The following is a 20,733-nucleotide window of genomic DNA, read 5'->3' on the forward strand; positions in this document are numbered from 1 at the left end:
TTGAAAAGAGGATGCTGTCCAAGTTGCATGCCATCTTGGACAATGTCTCCCATCCACTTCATAATGTACTGGTTAGGCACAGGAGTACATTCAGCCAGAGACTCATTCTACCGAGATGCAACACTGAGCGTCATAGGAAGTCATTCCTACCTGTGGCCATCAAACTTCACAACTCCTCCCTCAGAGTGTCAGACACCCTGAGCCAATAGGCTGGTCCTGGACTTATTTCCACTTGGCATGATTAACTTAGTATTATTTATTTATTTATTGTTTTATATTGCTATATTTCTACACTATTCTTGGTTGGTGCGACTGTAACGAAACCCAATTTCCCTCGGGATCAATAAAGTATGTCTGTCTGTCGCGTCTTTGCACTGAGTCTGGTTCTATGACTCAGAAGGGAAAGGGTGAAAAGAGGCAAGCAGTAGTAATAGGGGATTCAGTGGTTATAGGAATGGACAGGAGGTTCAGTGGACAAAATTGAGATTACCAGATGGTATTTTGTTAGGGACAGGGACATCTTGGATCAAGTCCAAAGCATTCTTAAGTGGGAAAGTGAGCAGCCAGTGGTTGTGGTCCATGTCAAGTTCAAGTTTATTGTCATTCAACCTTACAGATGTATACAGCTAAATTAAACATTGTTCCTCTGGAACCAAGGAGGAAAAGACAGTACACAGTTACAATACAGCACATTAGTAATGGTGCAGCACAAACTTACAATAAAGCACAATACAGTCACAAAATACTATTAGCACAAGTCCCCAAATGGCATGGCCTGAAGGTTGATGCTGCATGGAATATTGTTCTTGAGCCATGATTCTGTAAGAATAGCACACAGCAGTTCCTCATCTTGTGCTGGATCAGTTGCTGACAAAGGTAATCCAGTTTGTTTTCCAGGGAGCGGATATTGGAGAGCAGTATTCTTGTCTTCTGAGCCACAGAGCCAGACTCGGTGCCAGAGATCTGATTGCTGTAGTTTCCCCTGGTAGGTTGCCCCACCCAACAGTATGCAAAGCATTATACCTATAGTATAGAGGGCATTGACCACAGGGTGCTCTGCAATAGCTGCCTTTTCCCTTTCCCTCTCCTGACAGTCACACAGGGTATTGCCTCCTGCAACTTAAGGGTAACTACCTCCCTGTTGCACCTATCCATTACCTCCTAGTTCTCCTGTATGAGCTGAAGGTCATCAAGCTGCAGCTCCAGTTCCTTTACATAGTCTTGAAGGAGTTGCAACTCGATGCACTTTGTGCAGATGTACTTATGAAGGAAACTGGAGGTCTCCCAGAGTGCCCGCATCTCACACAAAGAAGATACCACTGCCTCCAGATCCATGCTCAGCATACTTGCTATACACTAACAAAAACACTTACTAGAAACTTTATTACTTACTTAGAACCTCCATCTGTCTTTGCCTTTAAGAGGAAAAACCAGGGTAGGTCTTGCATGGTAAGCAGTAAGGCTGAGGAGTGCAAAGAAGAGGGATCTGAGAATGCAGTTTCATAATTCTTTGAAGGTGTCGCCATGTCTTACAGTGTTGTAAAGAGAGCTTTTGCCACATTGGCCTTCATAAATCAACATATTGAATGCAGGACTGGGATGTTATGCTGAAGTAGGTTAAGGTGTTGGTGAAGCCTAATTTGGAGTATTGTGTGCTGTTCTGATCATCTACCTACAGGGAAGATATCAATAAGATGGAAAGAGTGCAGTAAAAATTTACAAGGATGGACTAGAGGACTGGGGAAAGGTTGAATATCTAAGAAGGAAGCAAGGGTCAGACAGTGCACTTGACCATCATAAGGTAGCTTGGATGGAGCTTCAGAAGGTCTTAGGAGAGCTAAACGGTGCAATGAGAAGGCCTTAGTGATTAGGATTAAGTCAATCCAGAGGCATTCTACAAATATGTGAAGAGGAGGATGACTAAAGTGAGGGTAGGACCGATCAGGGATAAAAGAGGAAATGTGTCTGGAGTCAGAGGAGAGGGGGTGTTGTCCGTAATGAATACCTTGCTTCAGTATTCACCAGAGTGACCTTGATTAATGTGAGAGCGGAGAACAGGTTAATATGCTGGAACATATTGACATTAAGATATTGGAGCAGAAACAAGCCATTTGGCTCCTCAAGTCTACTCTGATGTGCTGGAACTTCTGAAAAACATTGGGTAAGTCCCCAGGGCTGGATGGGATATAGTGCATGTGAGCAAATTACTTAATAAGATTCTTCAAGGCAGGATTTATGAGCATTTGGAGAAGCGTAGTCTGATCAGGGATAGTCAGCATAGCGTTTTGAGGGGCAGGCTTTGCCTCGTGTCTGATTGAATTCTTTGAGGTAGTGACAAAACAAATGAAGGAAGGTTAGTGGATGTGGCATATATGGATTTTAATAAGGCGCTCAAAGTTTTCCATTCAGAAAGTCAGGGAGCATGGGAATCGGAAATGTGGCTGAGTGGATTTAGAATTGGCTTCCCCACAGAAGCCGGAGGGTTGTGGTAGATGGAGCGTGTTCTGCCTGGAGGTCAGTGTTGTTCTATTGGTTCTGGGATCATTATTCTTCATGATTTTTATAAATGACTTGAATGAGGAAGTGGAGGGATGGGTTTGTAAGTTTTGCAGATGACCCAAAGGTAAGTGTAGAAGGTTGTCATAGGTTTACAGTGGGACATTGATAGGAAGCAGAGCTGGGCTGAGAAGTAGCTGATGGAATGCAGTCCATAAAAGTGTGAAGTGATACACTTTTAAGGTTGAACTTGAAGGCAGGATATAGGGTTAAAAGCAGGATTCTTGGCAGAGGAGTGTAGAGGAGCTGCGAAATCTTGGAGTTCATGTTCATAGATCCCTCAAAGTTATTACACAAGTTGAAAATATGCAGGACCACAGAAATTTCCCTCTTGGAGAGTTAATTGTTATGGGATAAAGAGGCTTAAAGATCAACAGAACAGAAGTGGAGCAGCTGTAACTAATGTTCAACAAGGCAACTGGATAAGTAAAATAATTTGCAAGGCCATAGGGATAGGAAAATGCTATGTACTGCATAACTGTACAAAGTAACTGCTATAGACATGACCTGCATCATTCCACTTAGGGGACATCAAGTACTCACATTTGTTAAAGGGAGAATTGAAATTGAGATTGTAGGAATAACTGTCAAAATAATTGAAGGTGGCTTATTCAGGCTTTAAAATTATGTTATACGAGACTATAAGGGGAGACATTTGAATGTTTACAAGACTGAATCAGAACAGTTAAAGCACAACACAGCTGTCATATCTGACTTGCTGCAGTACCTTAAATGAAAGCAGAAAATATTCTGCAATAAAGTAAAACTGCAACATTACAAGTAGGAATCTTTGAATATGCCCCATTCAAGAAAGAGATCCATCCCATTCTCTCCTCCTCCCACCAAAGTCATTGGGAGTAGTGCATGATTAAATAAAATTAGAGCAATAGTGCAACTCACTTTCTATGAAGAATCATTATTAGGCACTTGAACACAGAACCAGACCCCGTTCAGTACAGTAACCACAAAAATGTTAATCCTAATATTATTTTATTTGTATAAGTATTCCAATATGGCTTAGGCAAATGGGAAATACAATCTGTACAAATATCAATTTCACATTCAGTTATAAAAACACTGCAGTAGTAATATGAATTGTGGCTCCTGCCTGGTTAATGAAATGCAGTAAATGTGTGTACAGCATTTGCCCTGTTAACCTAATGGCATACCGTAAAATATCACTAACAAGACTGGAAGTGTCTTGGGAGTTGCTCTGTCAAAAGGGTAAGAAAGTAAGCTGGAAGGACTATCCAGCTTGAACAATCAATTCCCAACATTGCCTTAATAATAGGTGGCGTGTTTTATAGGGGGCTGAGGTATTCACAAAGATAGAGGAAAGATCAATGAAGTGTTGAGCATTAATAATACACAATACTAAGGCACATCTTAGGAAGTTGTCAAGGCAGTCCAAATAAACCGCAACTATTAACCCAATATAATGGATCTCCATTTCATAGTGAAGCAAGCTTTCTGATGAGTCTGGCCTCTGCCAAAATTCAACTCCCTTAGACGATGACAGTTCAGTGGGGATAGATTTGGTAAAACTACAAACTTGGTTCAAACACACTGCATGGCTTATCAACTCTAAACAATATGCTACTCTCCATAGGATTTCAAAATCCCAAGTCAGATCACCTTTGAGCACATGCCACTGTGTGTCATTTCAGTCTATATCCAATGCAAAGATGTTTGTTCAACTTGTCTTCATTGGATTACTTTGGTAAGCATCGGAACAACTTTTGGACACAATTTAAGAATGGACTTTAAAATATTCCATTGTTTTATAATCAGATTGATGAGGACACTAGTACTTCTGGATACTTTTGGAATTAACTTACACATTAAATAACACAAGGTGTCTTTCATCTTAGTTCTGTGAACAAATACAGCAGCCATTCCCAGAATGTTCAGATTACACTTTCCTTCCCCACATGCAAAGTGCAGATTGCAGAGAAGCAGCATTGCTTCAACAAGACACAATGCATTTATTGTCAAATCAGAATGTTACATAATTAATACAAGGTTACATAATAGTGCAGACCATGTCCTTGAACTGATTCAGGATTGTCTTGACAGTGATACTCGGTCTTGTCATAGTAAATCTTAATTCTGCAAGTCTCCACGCCTTCACATTTTGTTTCTCACAACTGGTCGGAGATCTGCAAATGCACCCACATGCACACATTAGTTTCACGTAGTTGTATTTAATTTCTCACAGCAGCTTTCACTGCTGTGTCAAATAAGACTCTATAGCACGTTTATGTTTGACACTCATTCAAATGGATGAAGAGGAGAAATAATGGGCGATGTTTCACTCTAATCTCTGCTAAGGAACAGTACCCATAGCTATGATACATTTGATCAGTACTGTACAGGAACAACCACTCAGATTGTTCTGGGAGGGACAAATAGTTTTTTCCAAGACTCTTGCCTTAAACTCATTGTGCTACTACTGGAGAGGATTCGTAGAGGTGGGATTTATGAGTGTTTGGAGAAGCATAATCTGATTAGGGATCACCAGCACAGCTTTGTAAGGGGCACGGTGTGTCTCACAAGCTTGATTGAATTTTGTGAGGAAGTGATAAAACATGTTGATGAAGTAGAGCAGTGAAAGTGGTATATGGTAAGGTATTGATAATTGAGAAAGGCAGAAGGGAGGTATTTGATCCAGGGAAACTTGGCTATGTGAATTCAGAATTGGCATGCCCAAAAGAAGGCAGACAGCAGTAATAGGTGGAGCGTCTCCTGTCCAGTGTGGCGCTCCAGAGGATCTGTTCTACAACTCCTGTACTTCGTGATTTTTATAAATGACTTGGTTGAGGAAATGGAAGGGTGGGTTAGCATGCAAGTTTGTAGATGACACGAACATTGGTAATGTTGTGAATAGTATAATGTCAGAGTCCAATAGAACTACAGTATAGAAACAGGCCATTTGGGCTGTCCAGTCCCTGCCAAACAATTATTCTACCTAGTCCCAAGCAACTTGCATATGGACCACATAGAATGTTGGTACCCCTTTCATCCATGTACTTACCCAAATTCTCTTAAGTGTTAAAACTGAACCCACATGGTCTAGATGGGACAAAGGGCCTGTTTCTGTGCTGTACTTCTCTATGTCTATGTTGTGGGCATCTCTAAGTCATGGCTGAAAGGAGATCATGGTTGGGAGCTTAACATCCAAGGGTGCACAGTGTATCAAAAGGACAGGCAGCTAGGCAGAGGGGATGGGGCGTTTCTATTGGTGAAACATGAAATCAAATCCTTGGAAGTTGATGACATAGGATCATAGGATCCTACTCCTTGTGGGTAGAGTTAAGAAACTGCAAGGGTAAAAAGACCCTGTTGGAAGTTATATACAGGCCTCCAAACAGACAGGATGTAGGCTACAAATTACAACAGGAATAGAAAAGGCATATAAAAAGGACAATATCGTGATAATCATGGGGGATTTCAATATACAGGTAGTATGAGAAAATCTGGTTGGTGCTGGACCTCAAGAAAGGGAATTTGTACAATGTCTACGAGATGGCTTTTTAGAGTGGCTTGTGGTTGAACCCACTAGGAGAATGGAAATTCTGCACTGTGTTATGTAATGACCCAGATTTGATTAGGAAACCTAAGGTAAAGGTACCCTTAGATGGCAGTGATCATAATATGATAGAATTCACCCTGCAGTGTGAGACAAAGATAAAGTTGAATGTATCAGTATTCTAATGGAGTAAAGGGAACTGCAGAGGCATGAGAGAGGAGCTGGCCAAAGATGATTGGAAAGGGACACCAGCAGGAATGATGGCAGATATCAAAGGCTGGTGTTTCTGGGGGAAATTTGGAAGGTTCAGGAAAGATACATCCCAAAGATGAAGTATTATAAAGGAATGATAATCAAACGTGACTAACAAGGGAAGTCACAGAACAGTATAAAAGCAAAAGAGAAGGAACATAATATAGCAAAATTAGTGGGAAGCTACACTATTGGGATGCTTTTAACAACAAACAGAAGGCAACTAAAAACTCCATACGGAGAGAAAAGATGAAATATGGCTATAATATAAGAGAGTATTCAAAATGTTTTTCAGATACAGTCGGCCCTCCTTATCTGTGGATTCCGCATATGCGAATTCAACCAACCATGAATCGTGAAAACCTGGAAGTGCTCTTCCAGCACGTGTTGTTTGCACATGTGCAGACTTTTTTTTCTTGTCATTATTCCCTAAGCAATGCAGTATAACATCCATTTTACATAGCATTTACATTGTATTAGGTATTATAAGTAATCTAGAGATGATTTAAAGTATACGGGAGGATGTGCGTGGGTTATCGTGCATCGGGATCGAAAAAAATCGGAAGTTCTCTTACTAAGTAAGTCGGAACAGGTACATCGGTATTATTTAGTGTCAGTTAGTCAAAAGTTTGTATAAGTATATAGTATATATTTTACCTTTCTATGCATATAAAACACTTAAGAACGTATGTTTCAGCGTCGGGCTCGGGAACGGAAATTCTCGGCACTCGGGACAGATCGCTCCCTAGTGCGCTCTCCACCGTGCTGTGTTGTTGTGGAGGATCAAAAACTCAAAACCCCAAAACCCAATAATTAAACCACTGCGTTGCTTAGTAATAATTGTAGCTTCCATCGGGGCAGATCCTTTCTCACTTTATCCTTTAAAATTGTTCCCATCGTTGACCAACATAGCCGAACGCTTTTCCAATGACCGATGGCATTTCACCTCTTTCCAATCGCTTTATTATTTCCACTTTATTTTCAGTTGTGATCATGATTATTTTCATGAACAGAAACACTGCGCATTCAGAGCTTTGGCGCCGGGTCCTAAGGTCCACCGCATTGAGACAGGTTGAATAAGGGACTTGAGCATCCGCGAATTTTGGTATCTGGGAGGGGTCCTGGACCCAATCCCCTGCGGATAAAGAGGGCCGACTGTATATAAAGAGTAAAAGAGAGTGGATATTTGGAATATTGTGTTCAGTTCTGTTTGCCTCAATATAGGAAGGATGTGCGAATTTTAGAAAGAGTACAAAGGAGATGTACTGAGATGCTCATTGGATTAGAGAGCATGTTTAATGAGGCTAGGCTGAGCGAGCTTGGGCTTTTCTCCTTGGAGAGGAGATGGATGCGAAGTGACTTGATAGAAATGTACAAAATGATAAGATGCATAGAAATGATTGGACAACCAGAGCCTTTTTCCCCAGGGTGGAAATGGCTAAAATGAGGGGACCTAACTTTAAGGAGATTGAAGGAAAATATAGTAGGCATGTCAGTAGTAGTATTTTTTTCTATACAATGAATGGTGGGTGCATGGAACACAATGTCTAAGGTGGTATAGAGGCAGATACATACATTATGGACGTGTACGAGACTCTTAGACACATGGATGAAAGAAAAAAGGAGAGATATGTGTGAGGGAAGCATTAGATTGATCTTGGAATAGGTTAAAAAGTTGACACAACATCGTGGGCCAAAGTTCTATGTTCTAAACTTATTCACAACATTATCCAGATTGACATTCCAGTGCAGAAGTGTTTTATGCGTGTTCTCCAGATCAGGTGATAAACAGAAGGTTCACTTGTTCTCACTGATAAATGTAAAGGCATTGTTCAAAGGGTAAAGGCACTGTTCAAAGGGCAGCTATTGCTCCAATGTAGCCAATATTTATCACTCCAACTAAAGTATTTGGTCATTCATCTGTTACTTTTATGGTACATATCTCCAACACCAAAGTTCATATACACTGGGTTAAAAACACATTAAAATATTTAGGCATATAAATGCGTATTAACCAGCTACTGTGTTCTCTGGGATATCCTAATGCAATGGAAAAGACTAGCAACAGGCTAAATTTTAAATGATCAAAGATCCCAAGTCTCTAGAAATTTCATTTAACTCCAACACTGAACTTAACATTGGAGTTTACTTTGCAATTCATTCAGGTAATTTGAAATTATGCCAAAGTATCACTTACTGAAATAATTACAAGTGTGCAAATATGGAACTAAAATGCATTAAAGACTATTTGCCACAATAGAATAGTCAGGCTTCACTTTACCTCATTTTGTTCCAGACTTTCATTTACTAATCCTCCATGGACTAAAGTTTGGATTGTCACGAGTTGGGTTTGCTCAGTCAGTTCCATAGATGGATGTGTGGTTTCATTCTGATCTAGTGATAGGCGACATTCACCTTTGGTTGCTTCTGACGACAGTGAAAATTTGCCTGAACCACTATCAGTTGATTCACTATGCATTGATGCAAGAGTTTTGGTCTCAGTTGACTCTTGACCACTGCTCACAGTTGTCGTTAACATCATCTCAGCTGACTGCATCAACACTTTCTCTTTTCTTTCAATATCTTGACTTAAAAAAGTTTCCAATTCCTGATTGACTGCCATATTCTTTTGTAGTGTAAATAAGTTCTCCTCTTCCTTCGTACTATCTTGTCCCTGTAGCTGACTTAATGCCAGAGCGTCTTGAATGAGACCCTGAGCAGCATGTGTGCTCTGCTGTTCAAATACCTGTGTTTGACTCACTTCTATTTTGATCTGAGTTTCCAGACACTTCTTTTTCTGAATAATAGTTTCTTTGACTTTGCATTCTACTGGCTGATCTTCAAGTTGCACTCTTCTGCAGCTCTCTGCCTTTTGTACATTAGTTATCAAGCCTGTTCCAGAATTATCAGCAATGTGGCCTGTATCTACTTTGCTTGCAGTCTCTACAGTTGTTACAACCTCTGCACTGATTACTTCCTCCACAGAAGATGCAGTTACATGGATAGCCTCTTCACATGACTCCGAAATCCCAACTACAGAAAGATCCTCCATTGGGGGCACTGTCTTGTTCTGTCTAGCTTGACATTCATTAACAAAGGCAGAACACAGTTTTACATCAGAAGCACTTTCCAAAGTTGTATATGTTTTAGTGTCTTCATGTTTTGTTTCGGACAGCCCAACCAGACTTTGTGGCGCCGACAATGTGAGTGCTTGCTCCTCGACAAGTGGAGCAACTGAGGGGCTCTTTAACTCCACACCGCCTTGCGGCCCAGCTGCACCCTCGATATGTTGACACAGTTTAGAATTGGGCACACTTTGATCACCTTGACTTGTTGCAGTCAGCTGGTCAACCTGCACAAGTGTAATCTTTTTCATGGATTCATCTAGTACTGGTTTGTCCTTTTCCTTTGAGGCCAGCTTGCACTCCACTTCCTCTGCCGACTCAATCTGTGACATAATTTGCTCAACACTCACACCTTCATCTTCAGTGGCTGTGCTTGGTAACTCACTGGTAACACAAGCTCCTCCTGTTTCAACTTGTTTGGCTGCCAACACCTCGTCAGCTTGGGTTTCAGCAGCTTCCATGACTGATTTTTCAGGGTGCTCTCTCGGAGAAGTTTCTCCCTCATCTCTGGGCGCTGTGACCAATGCAGCAGGCTGCACCAAGACCGTGCCTTTAAGCTCATCAGAAACAGTTTCATTTTTCACCTCACCTTTAACTGCAGCAGCTTCGTCTTTTTCTTTGCTTCCTCCCTCAGTGGTAATGGACTGTAGAATTTGTGTTGCTGAACTCAAAGAATCAACGGCAGCTTTCTGAGTTTTCTGCTGTTCAGGGGTTTCAACAGGCTCATCACGTACCATGTTATCCACATTCTCAGTTCCCATATCGTGTTGTACAATCACAACAGTGGAGAACTGCTTCTCTACTTCAAAGTCCATCACCTTTTGTACATTGTCTTTAGATCTCTCACTTTCTTCTTGCTGTGGAATTTCACCTTCTTTATGTTCATACGTGCTCTCTTCTACTCCCACCTCCAATGAAGCAGTGGCAACCACTTCACTGTGCACCACTGTGACAGGTTCCATGGCCTCCTCACCACCCCCCTCAGTCACTCCCACGGAAACAACCTCATGCTGTTCTTCACTGGTTTTAACCATAGCTTCTAATGGAGCCAGTTCTGTGAACTCTTCACCACACACAGCTGCCATCATTCCCACTGTTGGAGTAATTTTAATAGGCTCTTCACTGGGCAAAGTCTCAGATACCAACTCAGGGGTGATTTCAGTGGGCTCTTCCCATGTCTCTCCCATTTCTGTCTTTCCTATCGTAGGTGTGATGCCAATGGTATTCTCAACAGGTACTATCTCAGTTAAATACAGAGGAGAAATCCCAACAGGTTGTTCGCCAGGTATAATCTCCCTTACTCCTACTGAAGTGATCTCTGCCATCTCTTCATTGCACACCACAGCTGTTGCTCCTTCTGGAGTGATTTCATCAATTTCTCTGCACGTCACCTCAGTCACTTCCACCACCTGAGAAATTTCAATGGGTTCTTCACCCAATGCAGCCTTTGCAACTTCCGCACCAGTGAGCTCAGTGGTCACATCACTGCAAACTGCCTCAGTTACTCCTACAGCGGGTGAGATTTTAATGGGTTCCTCACCTAATAGAGCCTCCTTTATTCCCTCTTCTGATGTGATTTTAGTGGGTTCTATATGATTTTCAGTCTCCATCGTTTCCTCAGCAATGATTTCAACTGTATCTTCAGCAGGTAGAACTTCGATCACGCTCACTGCTGGTGTTACCTCAACATTCTGCTCACTAGTCTCTACCTGGTTCACTTCCTCTGGCAGAAAACTCACCACCGTCTCTTCAAAGTACTCAGTCTCAGCCACATTCTTTTCCACCAGCATTGGAGTTTCTGCAGTCTGTTCCATTCGGCTTTCTTGGAGACTTGCAACCTCCATGGATTCAGCCAACGCCTTTTCCACTCGCATCTCTTGAGCATTTTCAGAGTCATCCACAGCAACAGCTTCAATCTTTCCCACTGCCACCCGCTGAGCAACATCCAATGTTGTGTCACCTACTTGCTCTATTGCCGTTTCATCCTTCCTGTCTGCAGGAGCTGTAATGATCTCTGTCTTTCTGCATTCAATAATTTGCTCTGCTCCTGCCTTGTCAGGGACTGGTGTGATTGTCTGTGGTTCTCTCTCATCTCCCTTTTCAGCAATTTTGACAGACTGTTTCCCAACAGCTTCTGTCTCTTCAACATTCTCTCTTTTACTGACTGTCAAAGCCTGCTCTCTATCAACTTCCATATTTCCAGTCTTCTCTTCCTCTACCGATAAGGCTCCACCCTTGCTTATGGTTGTGGTAGACACATTCTCATCAACCACTTGACACTCTACCGGGAGAAGAGGTTGACATTCACCTGTTTGGGCTGCATCTGGTTTCAGGTCCTGCTCGATTGCAACTGGAGCAATCTCCTGCACAAGAGCAACACTGTGCAGGGTTTTCTCTTCACTGCAAAGAACTTCAGTAATTCTCATTGGAACGATTTCAGTGGGCTCCTTGTCCAAAGGAACATCTGTTACTCCCATTGGATCTAGTTCAGTCATCATTTCACCCAGGACTGCCTCAGTTACTCCCACTGGGGTGATTTTGAAGGGCTCTTCACTAGGTAAAGTCTTGGATACAAGGCCTGAAGTGATTTCTGTAGTCTCTTCACTACATACTACCTCTGTCACTCCCATTGTTGGATTGATATCAATGGGCTCCTTACCAGGACTAGTCTCAGTTAAAGGCAGAGGAGAAATCTCAACAGGTTGCACACCGGTTATGATCTCCCTTGTTCCTGCCAGAGTGATCTCTGTAGACTCTTCATGCATCACAGTAATTGCTCCTTCTGGAGTGATTTCATTGATTCCTCTGCACATCACCCCAGTCACTTCCACTGCTTGAGAAATTTCAATGGGTTCTTCGCCCAATACAGCCTCTGCAACTTCCGCACCAGTGAGCTCAGTAGTCACATCACTGCAAATTGCCTCAGTTACTCCTACAGCGGGTGAGATTTCAATGGGTTCCTCACCTAATAAAGCCTCCTTTATTCCCTCTGGAGTGACATCAGCCATCTCACCACACACCACCTCAGTCACTTCCACTGTTGATGTGATTTTAGTGGGTTCTATATGACTCTCAGTCTCCATCATTTCCTCAGCAGTGATTTCAACTGTATCTTCAGCAGGTAGAACTTCGATCACTCTCACTGCTGGTGTTACCTCAACATTCTGCTCACTAATCTCTATCTGACTCACTTCCTTTGGCAGAAAACTCACTCCGCTCTCTTCAAAGTACTCAGTCTCAGCCACATTCTTTTCCACCAGCATTGGAGTTTCCGCACTCCGTTCCACTCGGCTTTCTTGGAGACTTGCAACTTCTGTGGATTCAGCCAATGCCTTTTCCATTTGCATCTCTTGAGCATTTTCTGAGTCATCCACAGCAGCAGCTTCAGTCTTTCCCACTGCCACCCGCTGAGCAACATCCAATGTTGTGTCACCTACTTGCTCTATTGCCGTTTCATCCTTCCTGGCTGCAGAAGCTGTAATGATCTCGGTCTTTCTGCATTCAATAATTTGCTCTGCCCCTGCCTTGTCAGGGACTGGTGTGATTGTCTGTGGCTCTCCCTCACCTCGCTCTTCAGCATTTTTCAAAGATTGCTCCTTATCAGCATCTGTCTCTGCATCATCTTCACTCTGACCGGCTGCCAGCATCTGTTCTCTCACAACTTCCTTATTTCCAGACTTCTCTTCCTCTACTGATAAGGCTACATCCTTGCTTATAGTTGTGGCAGTCACATTGTCATCAATCACTTGTTGCTTTATCGGGGGCAGAGTTTGACGTTCACCTATTTGGGCTGCATCTGGTTTCAGGTCCTGCTTGATTGCATCTGGAGCAATCTCCTGCACAAGAGCAACACTGTGCTCAGTTTTCTCTTCACTACAAAGAGCTTCAGTAATTCTCATTGGAACAATTTCAGTGGGCTTTTTGTCCAAAGGAACATCTGTTACTCCCATTGGATCTAGTTCAGTCATCATTTCACCCAGGACTGCCTCAGTTACTCCCACTGGGGTGATTTTGAAGGGCTCTTCACTAGGTAAAGTCTTGGATACAAGGCCTGGAGTGATTTCTGTAGTCTCTTCACTACATACCACCTCTGTCACTCCCATTGTTGGATTGATATCAATGGGCTCCCTACCAGGAGCAATCTCAGTTAAAGGCAGAGGAGAGATCTCAACAGGTTGCACACCGGTTATGATCTCCCTTGTTCCTGCCAGAGTGATCTCTGTAGACTCTTCATGCATCACAGTAATTGCTCCTTCTGGAGTGATTTCATCGATTCCTCTGCACGTCACCTCAGTCACTTCCACTGCTTGAGAAATTTCAATGGGTTCTTCGCCCAATACAGCCTCTGCAACTTCCACAGCAGTGAGCTCAGTGGTCACATCACTGCAAATTGCCTCAGTTACTCCTACAGTGGGTGAGATTTCAATGGGTTCCTCACCTAATAAAGCCTCCTTTATTCCCTCTGGAGTGACGTCAGCCATCTCACCGCACACCACCTCAGTCACTTCCACTGTTGATGTGATTTTAGTGGGTTCTATATGACTCTCAGTCTCCATCATTTCCTCAGCAGTGATTTCAACTGTATCTTCAGCAGGTAGAACTTCGATCACACTCACTGCTGGTGTTACCTCAACATTCTGCTCACTAGTCTCTACCAGGTTCACTTCCTCTGGCAGAAAACTCACCACCGTCTCTTCAAAGTACTCAGTCTCAGCCACATTCTTTTCCACCAGCATTGGAGCTTCTGCAGTCTGTTCCACTCGGCTTTCTTGGAGACTTGCAACTTCTGTGGATTCATCCTTCCTGGCTGCAGGAGCTGTAATGATCTCGGTCTTTCTGCATTCAATAATTTGCTCTGCTCCTGCCTTGTCCGGGACTGGTGTGATTGACTGTGGCTCTCCCTTGCTTCCCCCTTCAGCAATTTTAATTGACTGCTCCCTAACAGCTTCTGTCTCTTTAACATCCTCTCGTTGACTGGCCTCCAATGTCTGCTCTCTCACAGCTTCCCTATCTCTGGTCTTCACTTCCTCTACCAATGATGCTCCATCCTGGCTTATAGTCATGGCAGTGATGCTCTCCTTGACCTCTTGATGCTCTGCAGGGAGCAAATGCTGGCATTCACCTGCTTGTGCTTCATCTTGTTTCAAGGCCTGGTCGATGGCAGTCGGGGGAATCTCCTGTTTGAGTGCAACCTCCTGCAGCTCTGCAGGCATTTCCTGTACTGTCGCTTCACCAGCTGTAGCCTGCGTATTGCCTTCTGCAAGTGGACCCGTGATTGCTAAGATCTTCTCAGCTGCTTTCTGTGTAGACTCTGCCACTCCAGTCATGAAGGTTCCTGACTCCTCTTTGCTTGGGCCTTCCCCTGTGGAAATGTCTGGTTTATGCTTGGGGATGTCAACTTGGCTGCTGGGCAGAACCTGTGTTTGGCAGCTGGACATGGTCGGATAAGCCAACAGGTTCATATTTTGTGTGGCCTCTTTCTGCCCCTCTTGGAGGACTCTCCCCACCATGGCATCATCTCTTCCTAGAAGTGTTTCCTCTGCTGTTGTCACTGGCGTTTGCATCATGTCTACATCATCATATTCGGAAATTGGAACCACAGACGGTGTTTCAGGTTCCTCTTCACTCTTGTTCCCTGCAAACTCTGTGTCGGCTGCACCTTTTCCAGCAGGCTCGGACTGAGATTGCTGCAGCTTAGTGTTCGGCCTCATCTTCTTTCTCCCATGTATTAGTTTCTTCAGAGGTGCCCACGATTCTTCCTTAGCAGCCTCTGTTGCTGCTGGCTTAGGTTCGGATTCCTCCCTGCGCTCTCTCAGCTTAGAACTTGATCTACGCCTGGGGGACATAAATCGCTTGAAGGATTCCCAAGTGGAAATGACCCCATTGGTAGCCTCGCCTTCCACAGGGCTCTTGGCACAGCTCAAAGATCTTTCCCTTTGCTCCTGATCAGGGCCTTGAGAGGTGCTGCCCTCTGTATCCTCAGCATGGTCTTGCACCTGATCATTTGCCTCTGTAGTCTGGGACTCTTTGTTTGGCTTTTGGCGGTCGGACTCAGATTGTTTTCTCACTCTTTTCTTCGAGGATGCCACACAGATTAGTGCTTCCCAGGCTGCAGTGGTGTCTGCCTTCTTTTTTAGGTCCTCGGTAGTTTGATCCAGTTTTGACTCCTCGCCGCTGGAGTTGGGCTCCTCTTGCTTCTCAGAGGCTGTGTTCTCAGTGGAGGCGGTCATGCTTTTTGCCTTGTCAGTTGCTTGGTCACCTCTCTCATTGTCCAATGGCTCTTTTGGATGCTTCTTTGGTGTCATTAGCTTCTTAAAGGAAGCCCAGGCAGTGATGGCTTCCTTCCTCTCCCCATCACCGTCAACATTTGCCTCCTCCTGCTCCACGGGCAACAAGTCTGACTCTGTCACTTCTGCTAGAATTCCTTCGTCCATTTTCTCTGGAAAGGCTGGTGGGCCATCTGGCTTACTGCTGTCAGGGCTGCCTTTCCACTTGGTTGAAGACTGCAGTTTTGCTTCATCATTGAGAACTCCTGTGCTGGCTTCCCCTTTCTCATCTTTGTCTTCCTTGGTCAGTTTTTTTATGCTACCGCTTGTGAGAAGATCTTTGATTGGGCTATCTTGATGGTTGGGCTTTTGAGAAGATACAAGCTCACACTCAGCACTGACGGGGTCCAAAGTACTGTCTGAAGATTTTTTCTGGGCTTTCTTGTGTTCAATCTGAAACTCTGCTGGGGCTTCAGGAGCAGGAGAATCCACTCCTGGTTTTCCGGCACTGGGGATCTGCTGGTCTGTCTCCAAATCACTGGCAGCCATGGAATGTTCTGCAGTGGCGCCATTCTCTTTTACTTCAGATGCCACAATCTCACCCACAGCAGGTGCCTCGCTTGCCACCCTGACACTAGCTAACTCTGCTGTAAGATCTTCAAAGTCCTCCTCTCCCCCTTGATTTTTTTCAGGAGACCGAGCAACGGAGACTTCAGCAGCATCCTGGGAGTTGGATGGCTGTGCGTCAGGTCCACGCTCTGTCGCCTCTCTCCTAGTGTCCTCCCTGCCTTCCTTGTCAGTGATCTGTGGCGCCTCTTTGTCCTTCATGGAACTCTGCTTTATTCGCAGTCCTGAGAAATAGTCCTGTCTGAAAAATCTCCTCAACAGCCGTTCCACCACTGGGCTGTCTGATGTGTTTACGGCAGGCTCCGCAGCTGTTGGGATAACCTCTGTGTCCATTACTTTGGTTTCTTCCTGCTCAATACACTCTTCAGCTTTCTCTGGAGTAAGGATTTCAGGTGAGCTCCCCTCAGCCTCGCTGTTGGCTTCAGCGCTTCCTTCCACTTCTTGCCTGGGCTCGCTGACTGCTCTCTCTGCCTCACTACCTTCTTCCTGCGACGCGGTAAGTAGCTGCACGGGCTCTGCCCTCACTGGTTTCTCATTCTTCAAGGCAAACTTCAGACCCATACACTTGAAGACGTTGAAGCAAACCTCAGTACCTTGCACCTCCTCAGCTGGCACTCCCACCTCTATGAGCAGTTCATCACCCTTCTCAACATCTTTCTGCTCTCCATGTTCATTCTCAACAGGGATCTCCTTGTTCAGTTGCATTTCCTCCATCTCTTCCCCTCCGGATACAAGCACTGGATCACCTTGTCCGACTGAAACACAAATACCCAAGTCATGACACAGAACTAAACTTTTGACAGAAAATGCAATAAATGTGGTTTTCAAGTACAATGTTCAAATTACAGATTCCAAAATCCACCTCCACTTGATCCCATCCCCTTCACTGTTCCTTTTACCAGCATCCCTCCTTTAATCACCACCTTCCTCTGCCAGTTTTCACCTGGAGAGTCCTCATTCTTTACCCCTTCTTCCCCCTCAACTCCATGTGGCCGTCAACCCTGACTCAGCCCGTCCTGCCAGCTCCTATCTCACCTCTTTATACATTGTCATGATCCCTTTGCCTCCACAGATGCTGCCTGACCTGCCAAGTTCCTCAAGCAACTTGTTTTATTGGCTCTGGATCCCAGTATCTGCAGTCACTTGTACCTCTCACTCTTTGGAATATTCGCTTGTATCTTGGGAAATTTGTTAAAATATTTTGCTTTCTCTCTGTCACAGCATATTTTGCAGATTCATTAAGATAACTGATGCAGAGCTCACGTGTTTACACATTCTTGAAGACACACACTCCATATTTTAAGAGCAAACACGAGGAAATCTGCAGATGCTGGAAATTCAAACAACACACACAAAGTGCTGGTAGAACACAGCAGGCTAGGAAGCATCTAGCAGCTAGAAAGGGTCTCGGCCCGAAACGTCGACAGCGCTTCTCCCTATAGATGCTGCCTAGCCTGCTGTGTTCCACCAGCATTTTGTGTGTGTTGTTGTCTCCATATTTTAAGAACAGCTTCTTCCCCTCTGCCATTTTTGAACAGTCAATGAACTACATCACTATTTTGCTCTCTTTTTGCATTACTTATTTCACCTTTTAACATAAACATCTTATTGGTCACACTGCCCTTGGAGTATTGTGAGCAATTTTGGCTCCCTTATCTAATAAAGGATGTGCTAGCATTAGTGAGGGTCCAGCGGAGGTTCATGAGAATGAGTCCAGGAATGAAAGGGTTAACTATAAGGGGTATTTGGTGGCTCTAGTTCTGTACTAGCTGGAGTTCAGAAGAATGAGAAGGGATCTCATTGAAGCCTATCAAATATTGAAAGGCCTAAATAAAGTGGACATGCAGAGGATGTTTCCTATAGTGGGGAGTCTAGGAGCAGAGGGAACAGCCTCAGAAGAGAAAGGACATCCCTTTAGAACATAATGAAGAGGAATTTCTTTAACCAGAGGGTAGTGAATCTGTGGAATTCATTGTTTCAGACAGCTGTGGAGGCCAAGTCATGGGGTATGTTTAAAGTGGAATTTCATAGGCTCTTGACAAGTAAGGGCATCAAAGGTTATGGGGAGAAGGTAGCAGAATGGGGTTGATAATACATCAGCCATGACCGAATGGTGGTGAAGATCCAATGGGATGAATGGCCGAATCTCGCTCATATGTCTCATAGTCTAATGCTATTATTGTAATTTATAGTACGTTATATATTGCACTTCACTGCTGCCATCAAGTAACAAGTTTCACAGCATATATCAGTAATAATAAACCTGATTCTGTTTCTGAAATCACAATTTTGTAAAATTGCCACTTAGAAACTTGCAAAACTAACCTTCTGTAGCTAACTTTTTAAGAATGCTTTCCTACTGACACAAACTCTGCATGCCCCATTTTGTTCCCTGACAGCAAGAATTGCCAATGTCCTCACACACCCCACGTCCCGGGTTGTTGAGTTAAAAGGTTCTGGCTAAAAACCCTGCCTAAAATGTTCTTCTGAACTATATTTAAGAATTCTGAGACATCTCCCAACCACTCAAGCTTTTTAACTGAATATTTCCCATTAATCTTAGAGTAATAGAAATCCTTCAATAATTCAGCACATCAGTTCTATTTCTATCTCCAGACAATCTGAAAGTGTGGTGTACACTCCCAAAAGCAATCACTCCTTCTGTCTTTAGTTAAGGATATAGTGAAAGAGCTGGAATGTGGTATTTGAGAGTGATTTTTGGGTTTAGGTCATTTACATTTAGCAAATGGATTTGGCTACCAGTCTTCGGTTCCTTGACAATGTATTGTGGATTTAATTTGGAACAATGGATTCCTCAAAGCCCAGTCCAGATGTTGCTGGTGCCTGTGGGATGGATGCGAATCAGAAGGTGTGAAGTCTGCATGTAGCTTCAAAAGAAAGCATTGTCTATACTTAGTAAATATGGAATTGTCCTCTGTTTAGCAAATAAATATCGAGCCCCACATTGGGCCAGCAAACTTTTTCACCAAAAGCATCTCCGTATTATGCCTGCTGTACCTTGTTTTGTCGAATAAAGAAACTGCTTTGTATCTACCAGTAACTCTCTCTCTCCCCGGTGATTTCATTCACACAACAACAGTATTGAGATGCAGAACCATAATCATATTGAGTCATAGCAGAGGCTCAAATGGCTGAATGATCTACTCCTGCCTCCATTGTGTTTCAATGTTTCTACTCAAATCACATTAGCTCATTTCCCACTTTCGCCCTAACCCCCTGGACAATCCACCTCTGTCTCAAATACACCCAATGATTTGGCCTCCACTGCCATCCGTGGCAACAAATTCCACAGATTCACCACAGTGGCTGAAGAAATTCCTCCAAAGGCATAACCCTTTATCCTGAGGCTGTGCCCTGAGACCGTAGAGTCTCTTGCTCATGTAAACATCCTCCCTTTCTCTCATACTCCTCCATCAATTAGTGTTCCTCCAGATTATCAGCAACAGGAATCCATGTTCTCAGATTTACATTACAGCCACAAGTTTTGATTTAACTAACAGTAACACCCATTCACTAGCTCCTGCTAACTAGAGATATAATGGGGGGGGGGGGGGGGGGCAGGCTACTTGCATAAATTTTACACCTGCGCAGAATTCCTAATGAAACTACTTATTTTAAAAAAACAGTGAGGCAGAACAAAGGCAAGTAAAGAGAAATCAAGACTACACAAAGTTACACTTGCACCACTGACATCAAACATGACATTAGTAAACCCCAGTGAGACAAAGCACCTGTGTCGGAGGAAGCCTCTCAGAGAAGGAGGGTCACATTGCCCTGTAATTAGGAGTCCTAAACTGCTCTCACAACCTCATTAATATGATTAGAATGTACTTCAAGGTCTAAGTATACAGACGTGAGAAGTGAAACAGAGCCAATGAGAATTGCTGTGATTTAGCAACTGTACTGACAGTGCAAGTCAGTCATTATAACATATACACAGCTAAAGAAATTAATTTACACTCTTAAATACAAGGATTAGCTTTATTTGTCACACGTACATCAAAACATACAGTGAAACATGTGCTTTGTATTAATCACCACAGTCTGAGGATTGTACTGGGCCAGTCCACAAATGTCATCACACTTCTATCGCCAACATAGCATACTCACAGCTCACTAATCCTGACCCCTATGTCTTTGGAATGGGGGAGGAAACTGGAGCACACACAAACTCCTTACAACGGTGGGAATTGAATTCCAATCAGTGATCACTGGCACTGTAAATAAATCAATTGCCCTAACCGCTGCACAGGGTCTCCCCACTTTTCTTGTCAATTTTCTCCTGAGGTTAACCTTCACTGTAAACAGCACTGTGCAGCACAGCAGACCAAGATTGGAGGAAGGCAATACAAGAGCA

The 20,733-nt window shown here is 43.6% G+C and overlaps 1 protein-coding gene across 1 annotated transcript in view; it reads right to left on the reverse strand.

Moving 5' to 3' along the window:
- Positions 1-570: 570 nt before the first annotated feature.
- akap12b (A kinase (PRKA) anchor protein 12b) overlaps positions 571-20,733 on the reverse strand; it is an 82,200-nt gene continuing 62,037 nt past the window's right edge. Inside the window, exons 3-4 of the mRNA XM_073051440.1 lie at positions 8,619-17,110; positions 571-4,715 (exon numbers count right to left, since the gene is read on the reverse strand). Of these exons, the coding sequence (XP_072907541.1) occupies positions 4,698-4,715; positions 8,619-17,110 (8,510 nt within the window). The 3' untranslated portion in view covers positions 571-4,697. The remainder of the gene's footprint in view (positions 4,716-8,618; positions 17,111-20,733) is intronic.

The sequence above is a fragment of the Hemitrygon akajei genome, chromosome 7, assembly GCF_048418815.1.
Source record: "Hemitrygon akajei chromosome 7, sHemAka1.3, whole genome shotgun sequence".
Classification (NCBI taxonomy): domain Eukaryota; kingdom Metazoa; phylum Chordata; class Chondrichthyes; order Myliobatiformes; family Dasyatidae; genus Hemitrygon; species Hemitrygon akajei.